We start from the raw sequence: 12,637 nt of genomic DNA on the forward strand, positions 1-12,637 counted from the left end.
GTCAAACGTGTTAATTCCTGTCTGCTTTAGAAGGTCAAATATTCCCTGGAAAATGGCCACAACAGGGTTGTCAAAGAAACAGCCCTGCCCTTTGTTACGTTGAAGACAGGTCCTTTGTTATTTACAGCAGTAACCCAGTCGGTACAGATGAAACAAACTGCTTTACATTGTTCTGTCAAACCTCATAATATTCTTTAAAACCGTACCAGATGTTCGATCATTATCGTCAGGTTTTTCCTCACCAGACTTTCCAAAGTGGAATATGGTTTGTTTGCTGGGGAAGTGGTGCCTTTTGGGACTGGAATATTCTCTTAAATTATGAGTATTGTGATAGATTCCTTCAAAGAACCCATTTTGCCACAAGGGCACAAAAAATAGCCTGAGCTTCTGTCACAGTCTAGTTTACCGTCACCCCCACTCAATTTCCCCTGACACCTTCTCACCCATACCAATTATAAACCTCACTTTCCCGAAGACGTCTGCCCTCATTCAATCCCACCTTTGAGCCATTATGAGTCGTGTTTAAGTTGTTTCCTCGATTCAATCCAATTCTGTGATCCTCTCCTGCCCTCAGCGGGGCAGACTACAGTACGCTGCTGATGAACCTGGGCTCGGAGAACTGCGCCACGCTGCTCCACTTCGTCCTGCTGGAGAGTAAGATCCTGCTTCACTCCCTGAGGCCGGCAGTCCTCACCGGCGTAGCGGAGGCCGTGGTGGCGGTGAGTCTGTGCTCATTTCATTACCGCGACGAGTGCCACAAACTGTCCTGTGTCAAATCGGTTGGTTTGGTTGGCTTGGGTTTTTGTTTCTGATATGTTTCATTAGAGAGGGGAGTTTTTAATCCAGTGCCGTTTGCATTGGAATGACATTGGGTTAAGCGTGTAAGTGTAAAGTGTAAAAGTAAGTGTAAAGTGTAAAGGTTTGTTCTTTTGTCTAGATGATCTTCCCATTCCAGTGGCAGTGCCCGTACATCCCGCTGTGCCCCCTGTCCCTGGCAGGGGTCCTCAACGCCCCGTGTCCCTTCATCGTGGGTGTAGACTCCCGCTACTTTGACCTTTATGACCCCCCGCCGGATGTGGTCTGTGTGGACCTGGACACCAACACGATCTACCTGTAAGATGCCCCGTCCCCACCCTGGCCATTAGGGCGGGGCTAATCTGGCACTATCTGCTTGTAAACTGCCCCGCCCCCAAAACTAATCCTTAGGGCGGGGCTAATCTGGCACTATCTGCTTGTAAACTGCTAATCTGGCGCTTTTACATTTATCTCTGTCTTGGATTTCTGATGAGTTAAGAGTCAGCAAAAATGACCCATAAATGTTTACAGACAAATGGTCAGAACTGCACGCACGCTTGGACCAGAAACCAAAAACAATTGCTTCTTGGTACTCCTCAAAACCTTCTAGCCTCTATCTTTTTCAGTGTCTGACTGTACCAATTTGGTTGTTTGTCTGGCAGATCCGATGAGAAGAGAAACAGTAACTGGAAGAACCTCCCAAAGAAGCCCAGCAAGAGCCTGCTCAACTCCCTAACCAACCTGCAACACCAGCTGAGCATCGGTACAAACTCCCATATCCTTCTATTTCAGCTCTGCTCTCCAATCTTGGAAACTGCTACACAGGAACATACTGGAAAGGTCATTGTGGAAAGAAAATTTCCGGGCCAGCAATAACCTGTCGGTTAGGGTTTAACGGGACACATTTGTACCAAATTGTGGTACTGGACAGCTTTGTTCCATTCTGCATTCTAAACTATATTTAAATACGAAACGTCTTAATCCAAACATGGCAAGGGCGCTTAGTAAGTTTATAGTTGGAAATCATATTCTCAAGCCACTTAACCACACACAAGAATGCCTCAGTGGTTGTTATTCGTTTCGCCAAACAAAAGATTTCTTGAAATCAGGCAAAAGGATTGAAAAGAGAGAAGGACCAATCGCTCTTATTTGTAATTCATCTACATTTTCACGTGTTTATGTTCACGGCGCTAAATGAGCTCCCAGGTACCATGGAGGAAAATCACCGTTACAGCCCTAACGTTCCGCCCGCTATCCTCAGTCCTATACTCACGGTGTGTGAAAAGTGAATATCCCCATCTGGTGGCTGTTTGCAGTGCGTCGTGTGGCCCAGGATGGCCTGGCGGTGGACATGACCCCCATCGAAGCAGACTTCACCTGGCACAAGAAGAGGACCTCCCTGGAGATGGAGATCCAGGAGGCCCTGCTGCGCTTCATGGCCAACATCCTGAAGGGCTACCGCTGCTACCTCAAACCCATCACCCAGGCCCCCTCTGAGAAGGCCACCGCCGCCGACTCGCTGTATGATCTGCAAGGTCAGTTCTGTGCACGCGTGGGCCATGGAGTTCCTTGATTGTCATTTGTTGCGGTCTCCCCCGTTTCTCGAAATGCCAATATGTTTCATGCGTTGTTTGAAGGTCAAATCCGGGGGGGATGCGTCAGTGTTGCTTGCTTGTTGCTGTAGGAGTTCTTAAAAGGCACATGTCCTTTTTTTCACAGGCCTGCTCCGTCATTGCTGAAAGTGTGTCACGAATCGTTCATACATTGCTTTGGTTGTAAACACTTTCCCTGATGTAGGTGTGTTGGCAACGCATTGCACCCTTGTTATATCTATGTAGGCCAATGAAGGCTGCAGATCCAAACCTTGTGGTTTTGATGACATTCTTTGACTACAACCTTCAACCTGGGTTGAATACCTTGACCTTCCCCTATGTAATGACTGGACTGTCCCAGTTGTATGCTGGAAGTGAATCCATTCCATTCCATTCTCCTTTTTTTTTGTGCCTATTTGATTAAAAGATAAAGAAATTCAATGGACAATGAAGATTGACTTCCTTCCGTGTAAGGCTTTATCCTGTCAACATTTCCAGTTAGGACATTTTATCCACTCAGAGCATTGATTGAGCTTTTGCGTGGTGTTTTAATTACATGTATTTTGTATAAATGTTTTCAAGATAGTCCAGTCAGTTACAATTCCAACATATTTTATTTTCAGGGAGTCCAGGTTTATATAGTCAACATGCAATTTTTAGCTGCCTGAGAAAGGCCATGTGGTTTGTTTGCTGATGGGTGTGTCAGCTGGTCTGGTTGTTCAGAGGCTGGAGGTTTCCACCTGAGCAGCTCCTGTCATTACTGACAGCGTGTGCTGAGTGACTTTGAAAACAGTCACCAGGGTTCTCGTAATGGATGATGTTGCAAAAGAACTGTGTTCATTTCTTGTCCGGGAAGGAGCCGCCCTGTTTTGAGGATCCTGTAGCTGGTTACAATCATCCTTGTTGTCCTGCTGGGACTCCTGTGGGTCACCAAAGAGCATTTCCCCGGGTGTTCTGGGGTTGAAGGGAGTGTGTCGTCATCGTAACAGACCTCTTTGGCTGTTTTGGCGTGGGATGGGCCTGTTCACCTGGCTCTCTGTCCTCTCCCAGGGTTTCTGAAGAGCAGGGAGCGAACACACCAGAAGTTCTACTCTCAGCTGACCAAGACTCAGATCTTCATCCGCTTCATCGAGGAGTGCACCTTTGTCAGCGACAAGGACACGGGCCTCGCCTTCTTCGACGACTGCATCGAGAAGGTGAGCGGATAACTGGCAGTGGGCGACCGGAGGTACCAAACCTGAATTCTGTGGTATTTTTCAGGTCTGAACGTTCCCCATGAAAAGCCTTTGGTTATGTGGTATTTGTATAAAAATGTTTTCTTGTTCAATCCTTTGTAATTCAACTCCAATGTGTTTCCTTTGATTGAATCCGTTCCTTTCTCTTTTCCCCCTGCAGCTTTTTCCTTCTGATAAAGGCAATGACAAAGGCTCCAAGGTAATCCCTGGCGTCTCTTTCGTTCTTAATGGGTTTTGAGGAATGGTTTTCAGATCTGGTCGTAGTGATTTCAATATTCTTCGCATGTGTGGACTTCCGTAGGTGGACGCTGAAACCTCGGAGGACACCAAGCTCATGGAGCTTGATGAGTCCCAGAAGAGCGAGCACACTGTCTTCGTCATGCCCCCAGAACCCCTCAGCGCAGAGGAGGGGTCCGAGCCCCCGGCCCTCTACAGGTGGGTTAACCCCCTGCTACTTGCTACACACCAAACCCGTAGACAGCACAGAACACCGGAGCAGCCTGCAAGTGTTTGCTAGTGTCAGCGTAGTTGTAGTGGAAATGCACAGTGCACCCAATTCAGAGGAAACACAGCGGGTCTGCATTGGTCCCTCTCACTCTGCCTCTCACGCATTTCTCACACACTCTCTTTCTCTCTGTCCCCCCCCCCCCACCACCACCACCCCGCTCTCAGTTATAAGAGTTTCCCTCGTTTGCGTTTGGACTTGTTTGATCGACCCAGGGAGGTGAGGCCGTCGCTGAGGAGAGGTACACCCGGGGCCAGCCTCTCCAGCAGCCCTGCGCTGCTGGCCAAGAGGACTAAGCAGGTACACACACACACACACACACACACACACACACACAACTAAACAAGCGGTAAACCAGAAGCTTGGTTGAAACAATTCCCTTTTTTGAAGCAGTGCAGTGAAGAAAATAGGATGGGGGAAACAACACAAACATTTACAGAACTACGGGTAACACCGTCTGGTACTTTCCTGATTCATAGTCTTCTTGTTGTGGTGTGACCCAGCGGGATGGTACTGGCCAGACGACCTGATCACTTCCCTGGACGGGGAATAACCTAGCCTGCCATAGACACAGCCTGCTGACTCACCCCATCAGGCTGCGATGCAGCACTGGCTGCTTCTAATAAAAAATCCCTTACTGCTGACACTTTACTTTAGCTAATAGCTAGACAGAGTGGTTCAAAGACTGTTCTGCACGCATCGGTCTCCACCCGTGGCTTTAGATGACAGGGCGTGTGGTGGGGGGGGGGGGGCAGAACCCTATTTTTTCCGTCTTTGGGCGCTTCTTGCGTTTAGAGAGCGTTTTAATATATTCACGTGCATTCCCCCAACAACCGCAGCGTTTGCTGTCACGCTTCTGCGTGGCAGTTAGCGGCTGAGCTGCTCCCGTCTAGACCACAACCTGTATTTATGTTGCGAGGCTAGAAGAGGGAGGGGGAGGTTCAGCATTGGGAATGTACACTCCTTCGAAAATAGCCCAGGATAATCACCTGAAACACATAACCAGTCAACTGTATAAACACACCCGCTCACATGAAATGGACAAACAAAGGACAAATGAATCAAATGAACTCGAACAGGACTGAACCCCCCATGTCCGTCCGTCTGTCCCCACAGGAGATCAAGCTGGCCTTCAAGATGGCCAAGCGCTTCTACTCCAACCCTCCTCTCTGGGCCAAGTGTCTGTTCAGCCATTGCTACAGCCTGTGGTTCATCTGCCTGCCCGTGGGGATGAGGCTGGCCCAGTCCAAGAGCCGGGCCATGCAGCAGGCCTACAATGTCCTGCTCAAAATGAGGACGTCCGAGGTGGAGGTTCTGGACGAGGTGAGGGGTTGGGAGGAAGCTAGGCGGCTTGGGGGGGGGGGGGGGGGGGGGGGGGGTTCATCGAGTGGGGGCGGGGCCCTGAGTGGCTCGCGGGTGTCTGTGGGCGTCTTTTCCCGACACGCTGACAGTGCTGCCCTCCGCAGGTGTGCTACCGCGTGGTGATGCAGCTGTGCGGGTTGTATGGTCTGCCCGTCATGGCGGTTCGCGTCATGGTGGAGATGAAGAAGGCCGGGGTGGAGCCCAACGCCATCACCTATGGATACTACAACAAGGTACGGTCCCAACGTTAACATTTGAGGCTGGGGCGAAGGGGGAGGGGGAGGGAGGGGAATTCCAGCGTCTTGTTTAGCACCTCAAGCTGTTAGGGGCACTCAAGCAAGCCCGTACGAATGTCCCAATGCAGAGCAGGTCCGTGCTAATGCCAAATGTGCTCTCCGTCGCAAATCTTGCAGGCGGTCCTGGAGGGACCCTGGCCGAGTCGCAATCGCAGCGGCGGCTTCATGTGGGCCAAGGTGCGCAACGTGGTCCGCGCCGTAGCTCAGTTCAAACAAGCCCTCCACCGGACGTCCGCCAAGGAAAGTCCAACCGTCCTGACCACAGGTGAGCCCTCGGAACGTTACGGGCCGTGAAGTAACCACGGTTGTTGCTTGAAATTCATCTGTCGTTCTAACTGATCCGTTGAGCATCACGTCTGTGGTTGTCAGTGTGTTCAGTCTGGCTTCTTGAGTCATACATTACCCCTGCATGGGCAGTAGCTCACCTAGAAAGTCTGATCTGGGTCAAAAAGACGCGTGGACTTGTTCTGTCTCCGTAGCAATATCTGTGGGCGGGTCAGTGAGCAGCGACGGCGACCGGCTGAGTCACGGGAGCGCTGACAGTTCCAGTGAGGTGAATGGAGATGAGCACACGCTGTTTGCACGCAGCCTCATCATAGGAGATCCCGTGGAAAACCACTGCAGCAGAGGTAGACTGCAGCCTGAGGAAGCTATTCTAAGTCTGCACATGTATAGCTTCCCCTAGCTCCTATCACCACTCTCTACCGCTAGCCTGTAGTCCAGCCACCGCTAGCCTGTAGTCTAGCCACCGCTAGCCTGTAGTCTAGCCACCGCTAGCCTGTAGTCCAGCCACCGCTAGCCTGTAGTCCAGCCACCGCTAGCCTGCAGTCTAGCCACCGCTAGCCTGTAGTCTAGCCACCGCTAGCCTGTAGTCTAGCCACCGCTAGCCTGTAGTCTAGCCACCGCTAGCCTGTAGTCTAGCCACCGCTAGCCTGTAGTCTAGCCACCGCTAGCCTGTAGTCTAGCCACCGCTAGCCTGTAGTCTAGCCACCGCTAGCCTGTAGTCTAGCCACCGCTAGCCTGTAGTCTAGCCACCGCTAGCCTGTAGTCTAGCCACCGCTAGCCTGTAGTCTAGCCACCGCTAGCCTGTAGTCTAGCCACCGCTAGCCTGTAGTCCAGCCACCGCTAGCCTAAGAGAATATGTTTCTGTCCCATAGGAGGGCAGTCTGACCAGGGCTATGGCTCTAAGGATGAGTTACACCAGGACCTAGTGGATTTGTCTCAGTCAGCAGCACCTCTAATGGATCTGGGTCAGGGCAGCCAGACCAAAGCACAGCACAATGGTAACCAACAACAGGCCCATTCAGACAATAAAAACTCAGTCTCATGCCATAGGAGATCTCATCTGTTGGAGCAGGCTCCTCTTTATTCAGGCTCCTCTGAGAGCATCAACCAAACGTTGTTAAATTGGTGTGTGATGGTGTCTCCTCAGGTGAGGATGCAGCTGGCTCAGTGGACAGTGCGCTGGCTGTAGCAGAGCCCCCTAGCCCTGTGGAAACCCTCAGAAATGTTCCCAGTATCGTCAAACTGGCCACCGGAGGGAGTTTTGACACCGCCATGGCGAAAGGGGACAAGGGTAAGTCAGCAGACACAAACCTAAAAAAATGACACATTTCACTTGTTGCTGTCTGCAAAAACAGGCCCCTCCCCAGGAGGATCTTGTGGTTGTTTTGCAATCTTTCCCCCTGTTTTGATGGCGTGTCGATGTTCTCCACCGCCAGCCCCTATGAAGTTGTTCTCCCTGCGTGGCCAAAGCGAGGGCGTGTCTCTGCCAGGGCGGGGGGAGTGTGCAGCCCAGGGTGGCTCCGAAGAGGCGGGGCCTGTGGTTCAGGGGCAGGTACAACGCCAAAAGACCTTCTCAGAGCGCAGCTGCAGCTTCAGCGCAGAGAGCCGTGCGGGCATGCTAATGGAGAAACACGGCGTGGACCACATTGCCAGCCGCATGGGTGCTGATGCCAGGATCTTGGCGGCGGCACTCTCCGGTGGCGGTTCCAACCTGTCTGATACGAAGCCACTAACTGGCGCATCCAAATCCCTTTTCAGGGACCTGGAATTGGACTCCAATGATGGCGGTCCGATGCTGGGGACGGTGTCTGAGGATGAGGGGCCTGTTATGGTCCCTCTGAAGGAGCCGACAGGGGTGAAGGGGCTTGGAACAGAGGAGCAGGCGGTGGGTGGGGAAGTGGTGGAGGCGGGAGGGCAGGATGATATGGGGCTGAAGGCGGAGGAGGCTGCTAATTCAGAGGGAAGGTGCACCAGCCTGGAGAAGAAAGAGGTGGAGATGGGCGCCGACCCCCTCTCTCTGCTGGTCTCCGAGCACGAGGAGTTGGCCTCTGTGAACAGCCAGGAGTTGCCGCAGTCCTTGCCCCCCGTGGTGTCCCGAAAACTGGCCGACGAGATTGAGATGTACATGAACCTGCAGAGCCCGCTGGGCCCCAAGTCCTCCAGCATGGAGCTCCACCAGAGCCAACCGGGGGACTCATCTCCCGACGCCGCCCCGCCCAAGCAGCCCATGGAGCGAAGGTCCAGCCTCCCCGTGCCCCCAGTTAAACATCCGGGGGGGTCGAGCGGCAGCACCACCCCCAAACGCAGTCCCGCCGCCGTGACCCGCTCCAAGACCTTCGCCGCCAAGGCCACCGGGAGCACCGCCTCTTCCGGTGCCGTCGCGGCCAGCCCCAGGACGTCGTCGCTGACGGCGCTGGTGAGGTCCTCACAGAGCGGCTCGCTGGGCTCGGTCATTAACTCCATCTCGGGCATGAAGATGGACACCCTGCTGTCGGGGCCCAAGATGGATGTGTTGAAGTCGGGCATGAAGCAGGCAGGGAACCTGGCCAGCAAGGTGTGGGGCGCCGTGGCCTCAGCCTACTCCTACTCCGACGACGAGGTGAGTGCAGTGTAATGTAGACCCAACGCTGCAGAACTCTTCTAAATGCAGACTGTGAGTCAAGCCCTACAGTCTCTATCCAACAAACAAGATTTACATTCTGCCTTACCCCCCCCCCCCCCCCCCCCCCCCAACTCGTGTCCAGGACGAGCCGTCTTCCGGCAACCGGGACCGGTACAGTTTCCCCGCCGGCCTGGACGAGTCCCTGCTGGCAGCCAGCGGCGACGGGGACAGTCCCACCCACAGAGGGCCCCCCCAGGGCTTGGCATTGAATGGCCTGACCCAGAGCAACACCAGCCTGGGTAGCAGCAGTGGCAGCAGTGACACGGGGAGAGGACCCCACGGCACACGTACGAAGACACACACACACACACACACACACACACACACACACACACAGCTTTTACAAATACAGACGCATACTAATTAACTGTCTATACACTTGAAAATGAACTGTGACCTGTCTGTCCAGTACCTGGGAGGCCGGGCAGAGGTCCAGACTCCGAGAGGTCGGACCACGGCTCTCACCACGCCAGCTCCTCTAGCATCTACCAGAACTGTGCCCTGGAGGTGAGACCCCCCCCCCCTGTGTTCTCCCGGGTCCGTTGAGTTCTGAGCGTTACTGAGAGTACCGGAGCGCGGAGCTGCTGATTAATTCATAAAGCCGTTTGTTGTGACTGCCGTCAGTAAACATTGGCTACATAACTGAAAAGAATGTGTTGCAGGTAACCCAGTCATTATCCCTCTAAATGACAGGGAAACAGTGCAACCAGCTTAGCGAGGGCCAGTGCTGTTAAAGCAGAACCAACAGACTAACGGTTTTACAAAGCCCCGGTTTTGATGCTAGACTGATCTAGAGGCTCGATATGAACGGTCAAATCTTGCCGTCTGTATCACAATATAAGAGTTTGCCGTTTTTCCCGTCAAATCTATGTCAGATGAGCATGTAGCGCGTGTCTGTTTAGGTAATATGTGCTGTCTGTTCAGGTGCTGATGTCCAGCTGTTCTCAGTGTCGGTCTTGTGAGTGTCTGGTGTACGATGAGGAGATCATGGCAGGCTGGACGGCGGACGACTCCAACCTCAACACCGTCTGTCCCTTCTGCCGCACCGCCTTCCTGCCCCTGCTCCACGTGGAGTTCCACGACCTCCGCGTCGCCACTGGGTGGGGATATACTTTCACTCCTTTTTCGACAAAAAAACAGGAAAATACTATTGTTGTCAGAACCTCTTTTAAATTGTCTCTGTCCATCTTGCGGAGACAGCTGATTGGATGTGTGTGGGAAAACTGCACCGTTTTCCCAAACTCTCTCAGAGCACTGTCTAGACACTAGTTCGTTGTGTACGGCGCCTCCTGATTCAACCAACCAGGGGCTTGGTGATTTGACGGCACGTCCGGGTTGAATCGATGAACCCAGCTGACTAACTGTGACCCTGCTCTGGTTCCACCAGGTTCTATCTGAAGCCCAGTGCGTCAGGAGACAGCATCCACAGCGCCAGCCACCAGCCGATGGCCACAAGCTCCACCGAGCACAAGGTGGGGGGTGCAGCCAAGGCCCCTCCCCTGGTCCTCATTCACTTCCCAGAATCCTCTCCTAAAGACCCAGGAGAGGTCCCAGCCGGCCTAACCAACACGCACAAGAGGTCTGCTCGAAAACGCGAATATCTCAGAATGCCTTTTAGAGCTGCCAGGCTAGACTGGTCCCCATGTCGATTGAACAGTAAAACCGAAAAACATAACCAGCAAACAACCTGACCCGGTCCTCTGTCTGTTCCCTCTCATTGCCGGTGTCATCAGTTTGGTAGCGGAGCCGGTTCAAACGGACCCGTTGGGTCTGCTGGAGCTCCAGGCCGGGAAGCGGGGGTCGTCCCTGACGCGCAGTAACAGCGTGGGAGGGCCTCTCCAGAGCCTGGAGTCCACCCAGAGACAACCCGGACACGGCGTGTCCACAGCCAGTCTGCCCTGCAGCCTCACCGAGGTGGTGAGTGTCGTCCTAACGTCAATACAATGTCCCCGATAATGTCCTTGTAAAGGTTCTCATGACGTCCTGGCACGTCTCCGTATGATGCCCTCAGATTGTCCTGATAATGTCTTTGTAAAGGTTCTCATGACGTCCTGGTACGTCTCCGTATGATGTCCTCAGATTGTCCCGATAATGTCCTGACTGCGGCACGATAGCTGACCGTGCGTTCATGTGCTGTTGAGAAGGCTGATCGGCCTCTGTGAAGTGCTGTCAAACCACATTTGTCCGTATCAAAGAATTGAATGACTTTGAGTACATAATGAGCGGTCACTGTCTGGTGAACATGGGGTATGGGTGCGGGAGAAGACAACAGGCGCTCCATTGTGGGGCGAAAGGTCTGAAGGGGTTATGCAACTGACAACAACGCAGTGCTCCTCTGTGCTCCTCAGGACGGCCCGGGACATAAACGGCCCAACCCCATGCCAGTGTCTGTTCCGTACCTCAGCCCACTGGTCCTCCGCAAAGAACTGGAGACCCTGCTGGAGAACGAGGGAGACCAGGTAACCAACAGGATATTTCTACGGAAACGAGCAATGTTTCTAACAGAGTGGACATCATAGTGGGGACCCATAGATTGCAGTGTGGCTTCGTGTATGTTGTACTAATGCTGAAGGGCAGACATGTAGATATTCTGGGTCTGTTGGTGTACTTAGTCACTCATCGACGTGGTGGTAGTGGCTGTTTCCATCACCCCAGTGACTCAAAATGAGGCTGTGTGGAGGCCTGTTGGGCGCATTTCAGCTGTTGTTCTCTGTCAGGTCATCTACACCCACAAGTTCCTCAGCCAGCACCCCATCATCTTCTGGAACTTGGTGTTTTACTTCCGCCGTCTGGACCTGCCTAGCGACCTGCCGGGCCTCATCCTGACGTCAGAGCACTGCAACAACGGAGTACAGGTACCATGCTAACCCACCCCCCAAAACGAGCGCTGCTATTATCAAGCCTGCAGATCGCGCGCGCGTGGTATATGGATGACATATTGCGGGCGAAGAGCTGTTCTTAGACACAACAGGACGCGGCGCATCGCAACAGCTTTTAGCCGTGGTGTATCGGCCATTTTCCGCTTTTTCGCCGACGTACACCACGGCTATCAGCCAGGCAGCGTTCAGGGTTTGAAGCTAACCCGGTTTGGAATGACACAAAGGCGACGGTACATTGCGGCCTCTCCTCGTGTTCGCCTCGGCGCCGTCTTCTGGTGCTGCCTGACGGCGGATGACACTGTGTTTTCCGTTTGACTGTGTGTGCAGCTGCCGCAGACGTCCCTGTCTCAGGACAGCAAGCAGGTTTATGTCCAGCTGCTATGGGACAACATCAACCTGCACCAGGAGCCTGGCGATCCCCTCTACCAGAGCTGGAGGTCCTTCTGTAAGCACCACCCGTCACTGTTCCTCCCCGCGCAGCTTTCTGCTGCACTTTAAATGCACCTTGAGGATTCCTTCCTGCTCACATGAAGCGGGTTGTTTTGTGGAACTGTGCGTGATGCTGTGTTGTTGAGTACCGCGCTGTCCTTTTGTTCGCCCAGTGGAGAAGAAGGGGACGTTGGCCCCCACGGACTTCCAAGAGACACGGACCCTCCTGAACAGCATCGTCCGCAGCATCCAGACCAACGACGTCTACGGCCCCATCAACCTGCTCCTTCGAGAGATCAAGAGGCACCCAGAGGTCAAACGGCAAAGGTCAGTTGTCTAAATGGCATGTTGTTTCAGTTGTTCTTGGTCGGCGTCTGACTTTACCTGGGTCTATGTATGGGTGAATTAACAGGGGCGTCTATCGGGAGATCCTCTTCCTCTCTCTGGTGGCTTTGGGACGGGAGAACATTGACATCGGTAAGTCAATGTTATTTTTAACCACAACTTAAAATTGGCAATCCCATTTAAGCAGCGTCTGGTTCAGACCGATATGCACCACGTTTCTGTCATGTTCTGATTCGATTTTTTCATCCCGGC

The 12,637-nt window shown here is 53.1% G+C and overlaps 1 protein-coding gene across 3 annotated transcripts in view; it reads left to right on the forward strand.

Annotated features, from left to right (window-relative positions):
- Window positions 1-12,637, forward strand: part of dennd4c (DENN/MADD domain containing 4C) — a 37,430-nt gene that overhangs the window by 22,503 nt on the left and 2,290 nt on the right. For 2 of the 3 annotated variants that reach the window (XM_029118008.2, XM_029118010.2), the window contains exons 9-33: window positions 575-719; window positions 938-1,113; window positions 1,458-1,558; window positions 2,112-2,330; window positions 3,438-3,583; window positions 3,783-3,821; window positions 3,924-4,057; window positions 4,295-4,427; window positions 5,244-5,450; window positions 5,594-5,722; window positions 5,903-6,050; window positions 6,265-6,414; window positions 6,943-7,068; window positions 7,218-7,361; window positions 7,507-8,669; window positions 8,815-9,019; window positions 9,142-9,239; window positions 9,657-9,832; window positions 10,120-10,311; window positions 10,466-10,649; window positions 11,081-11,191; window positions 11,450-11,587; window positions 11,939-12,056; window positions 12,214-12,367; window positions 12,453-12,517. In XM_029118008.2, the coding sequence (XP_028973841.2) occupies window positions 575-719; window positions 938-1,113; window positions 1,458-1,558; window positions 2,112-2,330; window positions 3,438-3,583; window positions 3,783-3,821; window positions 3,924-4,057; window positions 4,295-4,427; window positions 5,244-5,450; window positions 5,594-5,722; window positions 5,903-6,050; window positions 6,265-6,414; window positions 6,943-7,068; window positions 7,218-7,361; window positions 7,507-8,669; window positions 8,815-9,019; window positions 9,142-9,239; window positions 9,657-9,832; window positions 10,120-10,311; window positions 10,466-10,649; window positions 11,081-11,191; window positions 11,450-11,587; window positions 11,939-12,056; window positions 12,214-12,367; window positions 12,453-12,517 (4,601 nt within the window). The remainder of the gene's footprint in view (window positions 1-574; window positions 720-937; window positions 1,114-1,457; window positions 1,559-2,111; window positions 2,331-3,437; window positions 3,584-3,782; window positions 3,822-3,923; window positions 4,058-4,294; window positions 4,428-5,243; window positions 5,451-5,593; window positions 5,723-5,902; window positions 6,051-6,264; window positions 6,415-6,942; window positions 7,069-7,217; window positions 7,362-7,506; window positions 8,670-8,814; window positions 9,020-9,141; window positions 9,240-9,656; window positions 9,833-10,119; window positions 10,312-10,465; window positions 10,650-11,080; window positions 11,192-11,449; window positions 11,588-11,938; window positions 12,057-12,213; window positions 12,368-12,452; window positions 12,518-12,637) is intronic. The other variant, XM_029118009.2, reaches the window with a different exon arrangement.

The sequence above is a fragment of the Esox lucius genome, chromosome 24 (assembly GCF_011004845.1).
Source record: "Esox lucius isolate fEsoLuc1 chromosome 24, fEsoLuc1.pri, whole genome shotgun sequence".
NCBI lineage: Eukaryota > Metazoa > Chordata > Actinopteri > Esociformes > Esocidae > Esox > Esox lucius.